Genomic DNA, 15,463 nt, shown 5'->3' with positions numbered 1-15,463 from the left:
TTGGAGCCAAGGACAAGGCATGAGGGCTGGCTTGTGACACGTCAGTCCTCTGTAAATGTTCTGTTTGCTCACATGCCATGGGTGCCAGGGCACATCTGAAAATGCAGCTGAATAGAGCAATGCTTGAATGATGGATGAGAGAAAGGAGGGAACGAGACCGTTAGTCCTGTTTGGTGCTTTAGAGACCTACCACTTTCTGGAAAGTGTTGTGCTTGCCTGATCTCAGAGGATATTCTTCATCCACATCATCTTCCTTACTCCTTGGGATACAAGTATGTGTGTACAAGGGAAGGGAAAAAGGAAGTCCTATGCCATTATTCATGAGCAGTTGTATACAAGGTGAAGAAAGCACAACTCGGGGCTCTGGACCAGAGCTGCTTTGAGACAGGCAAGTGACTTCCCTTCTGTGCAGCTCCTGAGAGTATAAAATGACATGCTGACCAAGTCACCTAGCTGAAACTCTTATGCATGTATACATTACAGTGTCTCTTCTCTGTGTGTGTGGAGGGGGAAAAACCCTCCTATGTGCTGTGCAGAAACACTTCACCTTGTGTCTTGAGGCAGGAGAGCTGTCAGGCTTTTTTGTACTTGGCAACTAGGATTTAGGCCTTAATTCCTAAGGTGGAGCTGTAAAAGTAAAGCTGTGCTGAAGAGAAGCACAGCCATCTCTGCTGCAAGGGTCTTCTAGAGTTGGCCTGTGAACAGAGGGACATGACAAACTCCTTCATGGTGGAAAGTCTTCATTTGTTATGTGGTAGTCTTACTGCTTTTCTAGTTAACCTTTTCCTCCTCCTAGCTGCACTTTGAAATTTTACCCTCTGCACAGATGTTTGTTTAATGTTTAACTGTGAGTGTAAAAAATACAATAATAAAACCAGCTGTTGCACCTGTCACTATGCACCCATGTTCTAACAGCAAAGGCAGATGTGCACCATTAGAAGTCTGGTGAACAATTAGTTGGGCAAACAGGATTATCTTATTTTAGGAATTTTTAAACTGGAGACATCCAGGATGGGGGAAAAAAATGGGCACACTCATGAGCATCTCCAATTCCACATATTCAACATGTCCCTACTTGGGAGGGAGGAAGGAAGGAGAACTGACTTGCTGGACCTGCCTGTGCCATATGCTCCTGCCCAGAAGATTGAACAAGAGTTGTAAAATGTTTCTGCTTGATTTACCATTGACTGGAGAAGGCTTTATGTGATCAGTGAGAGAACCTGCTTAGTTCCATGATTGCAAAAATATGAGGGCTTCCAAAAAGAAAAAAAGGGTGTGTGTGTGAGTACAGAGGTAATAAAAAGTGAATGATTCTTTCCACCACTGTAAGCTCTGGCAGTTGCTAATGGTTAATTTGCTGAAAATATGTATGCCACTAATTGTGCATGTGGGTATTTCCTCTATCAGGTCTTAAGTGGTGCAGGAGAGTATCATGAGGAAGAAGACTGTTGGAGACAACAAAAATTCTTCTTCCTAATCAGAGTTCAGGTCAGCTGAATGCAAGATTTGGGAGATACCTGGATGATATTTAGAAAACCAAGTATCTCTCAGGAGAACAAGTTTCCAACTTTCCCTTTGTAGGCAAAGCTGCTGTAATCCAGACACAGCTCTTGGACATTCATGCAGTGCATCTTGGTTGCAATGAACCCAAAAGCTGAGCAGTGGGCCGCACCTATATGATGAGCTCAAAAGCTGAGCAGTGGGCTGCACCTATTTTAAGAGAAAGAGTGGATGATATTTTCCTCCTCCTCCTCCTCCTCCCTTGCGGGGACTGGGAACAGAGCCCCAGTCTCAGATCCCATATGGCCCAGCCTTACTGTAAGCTGTGATTGGCAGCAGATTAAGATGTGCCTTCTCTGCTGAGCAGTTGTGCCATGTGAGGATGTGTAGCACTGGAGTGACTTTCCTATGTGGAGTCTATCTGAGGGGTGATGAGTAAAAAAAAATTGCCCTCAGTGAATGAGTGAGAGGCTGTGTGCCACCATGGAGGGTTGCTGACAACATTGCAGATGGGGAAAAAGTTGATTGACCTAAGGGAAGAGGGGAATCAGTACTAGTAAGAAAAACAGAAGTCTTTCAGTTGGATGCCTTAAACTTTGTGACCCTCTAGTAGAGACCAAGTGCCTTTTCCAACCCAAATTGCATGATGCATTTGGGTTCCTCTGTCCTCTACTGAATGGGTCTCATATCCGAGGTGTGGATGGCAGTTGCACATGTTTTGCTCTAGGCAAGAAGCCAGAACTGGAATTCACCAATATGTTCTTCTGGGACAGTGTGATGAGTCACTTGCTCAGACCAAAGCCATCTGTTGTAGCTGCAGGGAAACTCCTTGATCTGCTACACAGGGCAACCTGGTTTAATAAGTGGCAGTGATCAAATCTGTGTTTACTGTTCTCTGCTGTTTCACGTGTGAATGTAGGTTCCACTCCAGCAGCACCCATGTCTGTTTTAACAACTCTAGGAGCAATTTTTTCACCATTTGTTTCTGAGCTGGTTTTGGGCTTCATGTGTAGGACTCTTCAGGCTGGAACTAAACTACCTCAGAGTATTTCCTTGCTATCTTGCTTGTCTTCCCCATAATGTTAGTCCTGGCTCCAGCCCAAGTTTCAGTCCACAGCTATACCATGCATGCAATAAAACTTTAGTCTCCTGTTTGGAGATGGGCAAACCTGAGTTATGATGGGGGGAGGCGGGGGGCGGGGAACAGGTTAGGTTCTGTCTTATCTTAATGCTGAGTGGAAGCCCACCATTTTAGCCACAAAAATGCAGGTAAAAAAACAAATAAATTGGGAAGATTACAAATGCGTGAACAAGAAGATCTCCTAAGGTCAGTAGAGGTCCTGTTATTGCAGGATCTCTGGGGCCTGAACACTGTTGGTTTTTGGTTTCTGGCTCTAGTGTGTTCACCACAGGACGCTGGAGGGGCCTCAGCACACCATTTCTGGAGCCTAATATTAAATTCCTTATGAGGCAGAAATGTAGGCAAAATGTCAAATCCAGAAAAATCAAAGCAAGGTATAGTATATGATGTCTGAAGCTAAGCACAGTTCAACAGAATCCTTTTGGAGTAACTTTTGTATATATAATTTATCTTTTTTTAAAGAAAACAACCAACCCTAGGAGGTGGCAGTGTAGGCACTGTAGAGCACACAGCACTTGGAATGCTCTTGCTGTTTCTCAGTGGGGTCTCTTGGTCAATCCTTACCCTGCCCAGAGTCACGTGAAAAGCTCTTGCTTACAGGAGAAAGCAAAAGTCAACTGTGGGAGAAATGGTGTGGGGATTGGCTGAAAACATGAGCATGACTGTTCTTTCCTGCAGCAGAAAATATAGTGTTGAAAAGTTTGGCTCTGGCAAAAATAGGATATCCTAAATGAAAGAATGGAGTGGGAGGTGGCTTTGCTTTGAGCTGGGGATGGGATCATGTGCCCACCTGAGATCCCTTCAAACTTTAATTATTCTTTGGCTTTCTAGGATGTTGTTCTTTGTGGGTTTCCCTACCTAGAGGGGGAAAAGGGAGTACAACTTGAAGGAGGCTATCAGTTTGCAGGCTTTAGGGAAAAAAAGCCTGAGAGGCCTGCTCTGGTTTCTTGCAGGGTGGCCTGCAGACCTTCAGATGGTGACTTCGGTGCTGGCAAGAATTTTTATTTTTATTTCTAATGTGTAACCTAATGCTGTCAAGCCCAATAACTTATTGAACTAAAGCATATCTTTTGAATTTGGATGCCATTCTAAATCTTAAAATCGTTCTCTTCTTGTTGGGCTGTCCTGTTGTTTAAAATCAAAGCTGATCAGGTTTTCTTGTTCCCCCTGCTGCCCCCTCCTGACCCCTCAAGATGTTTAGATTAAAAAAGAAAAATTTTCTGAAGAAGAGTAACTTCATCAAAATGTCTCTCCTCAGTTTGAACTCTTTCCAAGAACAGGGCAGCAATTTATAATACAAACATTTGCGTTGTAAGTGGAGGCTGAAATGTCCTTAAATAACCTGTGCAGAAGTTGCTGGGTAGGAAGGTATGCTTTTCCTATACAGACCTCATCTGCTATTTCGTGGGATATTTAGGGAATGAAAGTGCAGGCTGTAAAAGCTGTATTGCAAGGGTGTGCCATCTGCTCAGTTTGAGAATACAGTTTAGTACAGTTATTTCCTGCTGTGTATACTTAGAGAAACCCAGATGATTTCAGAAACAGCCTTCCTTACTTTCTTTATGCTGATGTTTTTCTTTGGGCATAGAAATAGCTACTTCAGTGTGGTTTAAAACAAACAAACAATGGCTTGTTGGTTTTTTGTTTTTTGTTTTTTGTTTTTTTTTTTAAAAAGACAGCATGTAGGATATGTAATTCAATCCACATCTGAAGTGTCACTGAGGTGAAGAACTTGGGAGCCAAGAAAGAACCAGATATTTGTGATGTGACAGTAAACCCTGGAGTTATTACTGTGAGCTTGGGGTGGCGGCAAATCTGGAAAGGTTATAAACCCTTTTGTTTCAAGGGTTGCTCTAGCCCAGAGTTCCAGCTGCTGTGGGTTAGGAAGACGCTGTTTATTAGAGGGTAGTTTGTTCCTTAACTGGCTGTTAAAAAAAGGATTTGTTTGTTTAATTTTAATGTCTTCCTGAAATCTGAGGGTGGTCAGAAACAGGTACCTACTTATCCAGCATGGCAACTCTTAGTTTTTCTTGCTGGCTGTACTGGAGACTCCCTAGTGACACTGGTTAGAGGACAAAATTTCTAAAAAGGTAAATATTAACATGCTTTCTATTTGTCTTTCATGCATTTATGCTGCACAGATACTGTTGCAAACAAGTGGACTCATGGGAATGTCTGTAGCAGACTGTAAGTCCACACAGCATATTTGCACAAAGTGGAACTTCTAAATGAAAAAATATTAATCCTGGAACAATTACGTTAATGTGACTGAGGCTGTGCTTGACATACCCAGAGTCTGTCACTTAGTTTATGCTGCTTTGGATATTTAATACTCCTGGCAGAAATGCTGGAAGAAAACTGTGGGCCAAGGTTATTTGACAGATTGCTTTTGGCATTTAAGACTTATTGACATTAGGGCACAAAGTCAGATAGAGAAAGGCTGAAAGGAAATGCTCCTCTGAGCTCTGCTTGTTTTGTTGTCAGACAGGAGTGGTGCTCATACCTCATAAGAGAGCAGGAAAGGGGTTCTGTAACGCCTGTCACTGTCTCAACTATTTTCCTTCAGGGTCTCAACTTCCCCCTGTTGCGTTGTCAGTGGGAAGAGCAGCCGAGTTTGGTGCTGGCAGGTTATGTGCTTCATTAACTGCCTCAATTGCTTTAGCCCATCCAGCTGAATCCTATTTCACTTAATATCAGGGTTCATATAAAAATGAAGCACCTTTTTCTTGTGCAACAGCAGATAGCAGCAATTCAGTGGCTTTTGTAGATGTATCCTGTGCTGATACCTTCCATTGTAACTAGCAGCCTGTGTGTTTGCTTGCCGGATGTGTTCCCTGCCCACTGGCTTGGCTTGGTGCCTTGTCAGGCCCACGACCAAGTGCTGTCACAGCGTGGACCGATAATCCCAAATGGTCTTGAAAGGAGCTGCTTGTGTGTAGGTGTGGTGGGGAATGTGGTAAAGCCCCAGTGTGATTTGAAGGTTTTTCTTAGTGTGAGGTGGTGGAAAGGAATCCACAAGTAAAGCTCTTGAAAATCTTTGCTTGCAGCAGAAACTGTTGTTGCAACCTCCCGCCTGCCCTTAAATTCACATCCCTGCAGTCTTCAGCTGATGTGTAATCCCTGTGGGAAATGCAGACTTAATCAGTTGAAGGACTCTTTTGTGTCAACAAGAGCCTGGTTTATTTTGCTTAATGTTTGCAGCCATGTTGGTCCTGTTCAGCTTGAATTTGGGACCGGCTCCTTCTGCCTGTTTCTGTCTAGAGAATGGAATTCAGATGCACTTTTTTCTTTCTTTCTTTTTTTTCTCCCCCTATCTCCAGGGTGGTGAACTGAAGGACAAATATTTGTCTTTCCTGGTCTAACACGTTTTTATATAGTGCTGAGAGCTCTCTCTTTATTCAGCTGTGTAACTGCTCTGTCTACCTTAAAATACAGAAAAAAGCTCAAGGTCAGTCATCTGAGAAACAGAACTGTTATGAGCTTGGCTGGTGAATAGAGATGCACATGGCAGAGGCTTGGCAATGGGAAGAAATGTGAGGAGAAGTCTCTAAAGCAGTCCTGACCCTGCCTCAGCCCTGCAATGCAAAAGGCAGCAGTATGGTTATTGCTGACAAACATTAGTGCAGGGCCTGGCTGTCAAAGGGACCATTTGGTACATGAGGTTGTTTTCCAAGATCCAGCCTGGAGTGACCTACCTCAAACCTAACTGAGTATCTGCAGGAGGTGAGGATTTCCCAAGTGAAGTCCCTCAGCAAGTGGTGGTGGTGCAGGAGTGATGGCAGCCTGCTTGACCCTGTTACTGCCCAGGCAACACTCCCTCCTCATCTCACCAATGCTAAGTGAGTAGGGGTGGATGCAGAGGAGTCCCATAGTCTTTTGTTCTAGTGTGTGTGATTATTATTGTTTTAAATAAAAGCTGTGCTTTTTAGCTGGAGTTCCTCTTGCCTCTGCATGCAACATAGTTAGCATCTTATTTCTGTGTTGGAAGGGAGGGGTGTATGTGATGGGAGCAGTGGTTCTGTAGCAGGGAGGGGTTCTCATGTCAGAACTGCTTGTTCTTAAATAATCTTTGGAAAGGTGTGGAGGAAGAATGAAGTTTGAACTAAATAAATCACCCTTTTCTCCTTTAGGTCCTGCTTTTTTTCCCCCACTCTTCCAAAAATATTTTGCTGGAGATGATGCCCTTGAGGCAAATGCCAAATGCTGACTTTCAAAGGGAAGGACAGTACTACTAGCACTGGCTCAGTGGTGGATTTGTTAAATCTGTTGCATGAAAATGTGTGTATTGTCTTTTGTATAGACAACAGAATCTAGAAGCAAAACATGGATGAAAAGTTTAAGGTAGGTTAATTGGAAGAAGGCCTGAAAAAGCACAAACATCAGTTCATAGGTGCTACATTGTTATCACTGTCCCTTGTGATGCTTTCTCCTAGACAGTTCACCCTGCTAGGCAAAATGTCTTTCTCCAAGACACTAATTAGGGTTCCTTCCACTCTGTAGCACAAAATCAGAGAGTGATTGACAGCAAATGAGAGAAGCCCTGCTTGCAGTTAAATGTTAATCCTTCCTCCACTTTCCCAAGCTTCCTTATAACTGTACCTAGGTTCTGCTGAACTTAGTTGTTCTGATATCCCCAAGTTCATTTGCAAGTGGTGGGGAGCATCTGGAGGGACTGTTAGTTGGGCAGGTTTGGCCCACGGGCAAATCCCACCTGTTTTATTGCTGTGTTTTGGAGGAATAGCTGTTATGTCAGGCAGAGGCCCATCAACCAAAGCTTTGTGCTGCTGGGAGCTGCTGCTGTATCCCTGAGACCTGTGAGGGGGAGAGTGGAGCTGCATCCTGGGGCTGGGATCTGGCTGCTGCACTGGAGGTGCAGGATCTGCCCACAAGAGGCCCTGTGTTACTGTGGTGATGGTGACAGGGTAAATAACTAGACGGGCTGGAACCTCAATTGCCATCTGTCCAACTTCTTAATCACTCTGGTTTTTTTTCCTGGGCTTTTATTATAAAGTTTTTGATGGGCTTAGGTGGTGTGATGCTCCTGGTTGATCTGGGCTATGTGCAAACAGAGGAAGAGTAGACGTATGCACCCCAAGTACTTGCAAATGAGGCAGCTTCTTGGCCATTCAGTACTGCAGCAGGAGAGTGACAGCTGTGTGCTGTAGGCTTTATGACACCATCCCTCTTAACCTGATGTTTCTGAAGGTCATGCACTAGAAACTGTACAGGGAGGAGATCTCAGGCTTTGAATATCTCAGTCACTGTTTGTCCCCAGTTAAGCTCCAAACATGTTGCTTGCACCCCTCTGCCTCTTTTTGAACACTTGTGTTTCAGCATCTGTAAAATGGAGATGATTACTGCTGTGGTCATATAGGATGCAATTGCAAAATCAAAAGACCTTTCAGTAGTTGTATATTAACTATATGGGGGAAGCTAGAACTCGCAAAAGTCTTTGGTTACCTGAGCAGGCCCTGCAGGCATCCGGAGCAGCAGTTGCCACAACAGCAGGGCTGCCTGAAAATAGATAATCAGTCCTTAACAGAATGAATTAATCTTGGCATTGCTTATTGTTAGTAAAGTAAACATCCAATAGCCTTGTATTCATAAGCAGGTGTCTCTTTTTTTTTCCTTCCCCCCTCTGCCCTCCCTTCTTAAAGGAAACTTGTCTGCTCAGACTAGTAAAACATCTAATCTGGAAAAGCCTTGAGATCTCAAAAAAGATATGCTCAGTGTATTCACCTATAGGTTAAGGAGAGAAAAGCAAGTATCAGTGTTGACAGCAAAGAGGAGGCAATTTGTAACCCTGTGCATGTAAGGGCAGTAGCTCTTGCTCAGGGACATTGCAGCCACCCTGGGTGAGGAGCAGCAGGAGCTCAAACTGGGATGTGGAGTAGCAGCAGCAGGTCTGTGCTGAGTACGGTGTTGACTGGATCCAGCTTGCAAAATTCTTCAGCTGCATTATTGCACCTGCAAGCCATGGTCTTAATTAGCTTTTCTTTCACAGGAAATGAAAATGCTAAATCTTTTGGCTAGATTCAGCAATGGGCTTTAAGGCTAGCAGGAGGGTGTCAGGGTAAAAATGTGTGTGAATGGAGCGCTAATGAGTCACTGTATGAGAAGTTTAACTGTTGGGCTTGTCCAGGAAGCTCTTACAGAGGTGGCTTTGTCTTGTAAAGGATGGGGGAGTAATGCTCTACGGATTTGCCTTGGGCAGTTACAAAGCTGCAAAACTTTCACACCTGGACTACTGTGTCCAGTTCTAGTCTCCCCAGTACAAGAAAGGTGTGAATTTACTGGAGCGAGTCCAGTGCAGAGCCACAAAGATGATGAAGGGACCGGAGCATCTCTCCTATGAGGAGAAGCTGAGAGGGTTGGGACTGTTCAGCCTGCAACAGAGAAGGATGCTCAGGTGGATCTCATCAATGTGTTTAAAAACCTGGTGGGAGGGAATGAAGGGGGAGCTGGGTTCTTCTCAGTGGGTGCTTGGGCAAGAGTGACAGAACAAGAGGCAATGGGCACAAGCTGAAACACTGGAAATTCCATCTGAACTTTTTTTTCCCCCCTCTAATTGTAAAGGGCAGTCAAAGACAAACAGGTTGCTTTAGAGGTTGTGGAGTTTACATCTGCAGAGATATCCAGAACCTGACTGAGCCCTGAGCCAGATATGGTAGGGTTACAAAGGGTGAGAATGGGATGCTTATGTCCTGTTACTGCAAGTTACTGTCTCATGCAAGGGCAGGAATTGCCATTTCAAATTGCATTCTTAATAGAGGCTCCCAAAGGAAATAGGCTCCAAGACTTGCCTATCCTCTTTGGATTTAAGGGCCTGCCTTGTCCAGTGGTGAGCTACGCTGTGCAGGTACTTGGTGCTCCCCGGTTCTGGGCTGCATTGGCAGAACACAATGTAGGAGTTGAGGTCAAGATGGAGGCATAGCACAGTTATGAAAGTTTGTCCTCCGCTGGGATTTACAGCACCTGAGGTGGAGTCTGGGTGTAAATCTTTCAGCTGTTGCCCTGCTCCCTTTCTCCAGTCTGGTTTAGTGGGAAGGGAAGTCGAGTTAATAGTGCCGCAGCATTTGCAGCATGGGTACATCTGTAAGCCAGTCTAATTCCAGCCACAAGCTCCCAGCTGCTGTCCCCACGAGCAGCCTCGCCGGCTGGGTGATCTTGTTCACCCAAAGGCATGCTTGGGATTACATTTCCAAAAGACTCTAGCCTCTACTGCTATGTACTCCTGACTCCTGAAGTAGGTGAGGGCTGTTTTCTCATCTTTCTATTTGGGTACCAGCTGTACGAAAGAGGTAGGCGGGAGTCATTCTTGTCTGCCCATGTGATGCTTTGCTCATTTGTGAAGCAGAGCGCATTTTCCACATCTGATGCAGAGCTCCATGGGGTAATCGAGGGTCTTGCGAAGCTCCTTTGGCAGGAAGGATGCAATGCCAGATCTCAATACTTTGCAAACTGCATTAGGGTAGCTTTGGATCTATGTTTTGTGTGTGTTTGCTTAATTTTATAATACAGTTATTCATGTTGTTCCCAATTGGGTAGGTGGAAGCTACTGAACTCTCTTCCTCTTACATGTGCTACATTTGTCCACTGTGTCTTGTCTGACAGTTACCTCTGACCTGGAGACAGAGCTGTGATTCTGGATTAGGGTAGCAGCAAGGAGGCTGATTAGAGCAGCAGGCACTTCTGTAAGTGACCTCTGGATCTGAATAACCAGTCCAGTGACAAATGCTGTTGATCTCCCTGTGGATATTGTCAGCATCTAGATCAGACGGAAGAAGGGGGACAGTCTTCTCCCACCTAGACTTGGAGCTGTTTTGTTCTTTGCCTTCAGCTAACAACATCTGTACTCTCCTTTCTCTTCTCACAGGTAGATGCAGTGCGGGTGTACGTGAACAGCAGCTCTGAGAACCTCCAATATCCTGTCCTGTTTGTAGTTCGCCAACAGAAGGGAGTGCTGTCATGGCAGGTCCCACTAATTTTTCGAGGCCTGTAAGTACTGGAGTCTCTTCCTTGTAACACACTTGTTTGCCGGCTGTATCCATTATTGGCCTTCCTCGAGTGCTAGATCTTGCTACTTGTGTAGACTGCAGGGCTTGGTTGCAAAGCATGCTGGCTCACTGTCAGCTGAATGTAGGAAGACCAGGATTTGGTAGGTAACCTCTTACTTGTAGCCTGCTCTTGTCTCTTAGTTTCTCAAATATGTACACAGAGTGCCAGGAGGCTTCTCTGCTGGGGTTCTGCCTGTGTCTCTAGTCAGTGACCATAACCACAGTAATGGTGTGTGCAAGTAGTTCTTGGGCTCTAGTTTGGAGCAGGGTTTGAACAAGCACTCAGAAGAGTACTCTAACTGCTGTGTTACAGTGCATTTGTGAAATAAGGGTTCTCTTCTCTTTCTCACCCCAGGTACACCTACACTGAGTCTATTCTGGGGGGTGGTGGTTGTTTAGAGGGTGTTTTCTTTGTGAAAGTGATGCTGCTACGTATCTTCAGCAACCTCAGAGCTAGTTAGGCTGCAAGTACCGAGACTTTGCAGGCACCTTAGACCATCTGAGACGTGAAGCTTTATCCTGTGACAGAAATCTTCGTGCCGAGCAGCAGATACCCTGCAGTATCTTGCCTGATGCAGGGGATGGTTACAGCAGTGGCTGTTCTGGGCTGTCATTGCTCTCTCTGCCTCCAGAAAATGGCAGATGTGCTAGATCTGCAGATGGCACAGGCAGCCTTGAGGGAACTGCAATGTTGGGGATGGCCAGTCCCTTGTGCAGGCCACAAGAGGCAACAGAGGTAGAGTTTGAGCTCTGAATAAAAGGCTGAATGGTGTTGGCCTTTCAGATTAGTATTTCAGTTATGCAAACAGGGGAAAAATGATGTCATTCTTGGAACTGCCAAACAACTTTTTAACTGCTCTCTTTTCCATTGAACTTTCCCTTCCCTCCTTCCCCTGGCCGTTGTAGCTATCAGAGGACCTACAATTACCAAGAAGTGAGTCGGACACTCTGTCCTTCTGAGCCAACACCTGAGATGGGACCTTCTGACCAGATTATATTTGTGGATGTGGCTTCCATGGCACCATTTAATATTGGATATGAGCTGCTAGTCACCAGGCTCAAGAACTTCCAACTTGAGTAAGCTGGGATGTGAGAATACAAATGTAATTTCTTCATGTATCTTTTATACAGGGATTTGGTCCATCTGCCCCCTTTTCCCTTCTTTTTTTCCTTCCCAGAAAAAAAAAAAAAGATTATTTTTTCTTCTGCATAATCTGAAGGTGCTTTGTATGTATTCCAGCTCTGAAAGTTTTAGATTTTACAATGCTGGCATTTCTTTTCTAGGACCAACAAAGCCTTTAACTTCACTGCCAGCCCTTCCCAGCCCCAGGTAAGGAGGAGTGCTGTGTGGCATTGCTTGTATGTCTTACCACATCCAAATGGTTGATGTGATCCTTTGTTAGAGATAGCAAAAGCCTTATATGACTAGGTTGTTTCCCTCTTAGGATGCAGGGAAACTTCCTTACTGTTGAATTTTCTGTAGATACGATGGAGAGGTAGCAGTACCCCCTCTAGGGGCATGTCTGGGTCCTCTTGCAAAGCAGTTAATAGAACCAAAACGCATGACCAGAGCAAATGAATGTTATCTGCAGTTCAGGAAATTCCAGAAATGTATAGAAGTCCAGAGGCCATTGGACTGCTACACTTCATGGGAAGTAAGATGGTATGCACCAGTGTCTTGTTCCAGCCAGCGCTGGTTCAGTTGCCTGAGTGTGACTTGCCAAGATGCAGTCTTTACTGGAGAAAAATAAATACATAAATAAATAAGCTGTAAAGGTGCAGCAGAACACAGATTGCTATTCCTTGCTCAGGGCAGCAAGTCAAATTGTGAGGTGATAAATGAAATGCCTGATAAATCTAGTTATTAGTTGAGAAGAGAGCACACATGTTCAACACATCCAACTGAGTGGCCTTGTTTAGAGCCCTGCAGACACTACAAGTCCTCTCTTGAATGAAAATGCTGTTGGCAGTAACTATAGTGATACAGGAGCTCATAGAGCTGGGGAAGTATGTAATTTACCCAGGCTGTCTGGTACTCCATTTTCATTGTTGCTAATCACGGTTAGTAACACCACTTAATTTTAGGTTTCCTATTACCAGGCATCCCAGCTAATCTGTTTTGCTGTCAAATATCTTAAGCTGGTTTGCAGATACATGCAGTATTTTATACTATAGAAGCATAGGGAATGGTTGTGGCTCTTTATAAACCTTTATTACTTCGGATGTTGTAATTTGAAGATAGGGTGTTTAGGATCTGGCCTGGAATTAACTTTGTAACTCTGGTATGTTCTTTTTCACAATTAATAACATGAGGTTGGTGACTTTTAATTATAGACCAGAAGTGGAGAGTAGCAGATGAGTGCTTTTTAATTGCTATAACACTGACGTTTTTGTAAATCAAAGTATTAAGTAGTCAGGGGATGGGGAGAAAAAAAAAGGCAATTCAAAATCTAGATGGGTGTTGGAATAGCCCTAAGACTGGAAAAAGACAAGCATAGCAACTGAAGGAGTTGTCTGGAACCTAGCTCATGCCTGAGGGCAGAAGGGGAAATTAGATATGCTCGTATAGGTCAGGAGTGTTGTCTGGATATGTTTCTACCACTCGCAGTCTGTGCAGCAGAGAACTGTAGGTCTCGATGCCCCTTATGTTAATTCTGTGCTCTGGTATGAGTGTGGCTTAAAAAGAGAATTATACAAGGGTCCTCACGGGTGACTTCCTCAAGGACCTAAAGGTTTCCAAGGGTAGTGCACCTGGGAAACCAAGGAGCTCAGACCGCCAGTGTCCTTGCGTGGCGGAGATAAAACGCAGTCCACTGAAGAAACCGGCTTGGTGAGTTTTCAGTTTGTAAGGACCTGTGGTTGGAGCCAGCGCTCCCTCAGCAGTGAAGGGACCCTGCTTGGGGAGGGGTGATGGGAGTAAATGCTTTAATAGAAATGGGGAAACTTGGAAAAAGCCTGGGTGATTTATTGCTTATCCCCCCCTTCCAATTGGGGGCCCTACTTCCTGGAAAGGGGATGGGGGGAGGGAAATAGGAAGCGGCTGGCCCTTGCTCAGCACTAAGGTTTATGTGACGTAAAGGGAGCTCACCAGTTGGGAATGTCTCAGGTTATGGTTTTGGAGCAGGAGATGTGGAAGCTTCTGAGGTGGCAGCAGTGGCTGCCAGGTGGCCATAAGGAAGGGAGGAAGGTGGCTGGTGGCAGTTCTCAGCCTTGTGTCCACTCTGAGGTGGGGTGAGGTGCCCATCAGCCCCTCATGGTAGCTGTGACTGTGAGCCTGAGCTCTCAGGGTCTGGGATCCAAGCAGGACAATGGGAACCCTTGCAACAAGCCTGCCTGCTGGGGCGGGCACAGAAACCCTGCTTCTCCAGCAGCTGACTTGTGTAGTACATCAAACTTTTACTGGAAAAATATGCAAATAATGATGTGGCCTGGGTCATCTTTTGCCCAAATCTGAAAAGGCCCTTGCTGGGACAGGGCAGGGCATTTCCTGACCCCACAGACTGTCTTGTGGTCCTGCTCAAAGTACAGAAGCATAAGAAATGCCATTCCTTGCCCCCAGAGGAAAAGTAGGAATATTGGCAGATGTTAGTCTCTCCCAAATCTTTTTGGAGCTATAGCTGAATTATTTTCAAAGCTGAAGCGAGAATAGAAAAACCGTTTACCCTTTGCCCTCAAAACAAAAAAAAAACCACCACCCAACCCCTTAAATCCTACAACAATATGAGGCATTTATTTATGAAACTCTTCAGAGTTACAACCATTTGACCTAATACTTTTCAGAGTCTGTCTTTGAGGCAACCCATCCGAGATAAACTCCATGATAAGTTCCATATATAAAGTACGGCCAGCAGTATGGAAACATCTGGAAATTGCTCATAGCAACATAAAATGGAGTAAGGTATAAAATGAATTCACTTTAGCTTGATCAGGTGGAAAACAGCTTAAGGGGAGCAGAAGCTATGCCATATCTTGCATGTTGAAGATGGCTGTGTCTAACAGCATGCTGTGCAAGGGGGAGAGTTGTCCTGTGTGTATTTAATCTGTTCTTCTCTAGGTAAGGTTCGTGAAAGCCTTCCGCATCCAACCCCAAAGCCCAGCTTGGGCTGTGCAGGTACCTTAGGGAGGCTCTGAAGCTACTGGCAATGGTGATTTTTGGACTGTAACTCTCAGCACTCTGCTTTCTCCTCAGTATTTTCTGTACAAATTTCCTCAGGATGTCGATTCAGTCATTATTAAAGTCGTGTCTGATGCAGTCTACCCATGCTCGGTTGTCTCCGTCCAGGATATTGTGGTAAGTCTGAGCAGAGAAGGGTAAGGAGCTGCCTGCTGGAGCTCTGTGTCCTGCTGTAAGGGGGTCTGTGCCCCAACAGAGAGAAGAGCCCTAGGAAGGCCTTCACCCTCATGTGGTGGTGGTGGTGGTGGTAAGGGAGCTCCTGAAAGGAACGAAAATCCTGTGGGAAGGAGACAAAGACAGAGATGCTGAGTTCAAGCAGCTTATACAGAGATTTTTGCTGCAAATAGGTGAACAAGCTGTTCTTCTCCAGCCTGTCCATAGGGCATTTGTTATGCTCCTCTTGTGAGGTTTAATATCCTGCTGCCTTGTGACATGGGTCTATCTCTCCATGGAGTGGTGTTGAATGGGATGCTGGTGACAGTGGTGTTCCCTTGAGTCTCTCCTGGCTCAAGGCAGTATGGGGAGCTTCTGATTTCCAGACATGAGGTCTCTCCTTTCCAATTCAATTTCCTCTGTATGTAATTACTGTTC

The 15,463-nt window shown here is 45.0% G+C and overlaps 1 protein-coding gene across 6 annotated transcripts in view; it reads left to right on the top strand.

Annotated features, from left to right (window-relative positions):
* Positions 1 to 15,463, top strand: part of SIDT1 (SID1 transmembrane family member 1) — a 51,520-nt gene that overhangs the window by 4,932 nt on the left and 31,125 nt on the right. For 5 of the 6 annotated variants that reach the window (XM_049824701.1, XM_049824698.1, XM_049824700.1 and 2 more), the window contains exons 2-5: positions 10,518 to 10,639; positions 11,605 to 11,775; positions 11,983 to 12,028; positions 14,888 to 14,989. In XM_049824701.1, coding sequence (XP_049680658.1) covers positions 10,518 to 10,639; positions 11,605 to 11,775; positions 11,983 to 12,028; positions 14,888 to 14,989 — 441 coding nt within the window. Of the gene's footprint in view, positions 1 to 10,517; positions 10,640 to 11,604; positions 11,788 to 11,982; positions 12,029 to 14,887; positions 14,990 to 15,463 lie in introns of those variants that run through there. The other variant, XM_049824703.1, reaches the window with a different exon arrangement.

Source organism: Accipiter gentilis, chromosome 21, assembly GCF_929443795.1.
Source record: "Accipiter gentilis chromosome 21, bAccGen1.1, whole genome shotgun sequence".
Lineage (NCBI taxonomy): Eukaryota > Metazoa > Chordata > Aves > Accipitriformes > Accipitridae > Astur > Astur gentilis.
The sequence above is the reverse complement of the archived record's forward strand: the minus strand, read 5'-3'. Positions and strand labels throughout refer to the sequence as shown.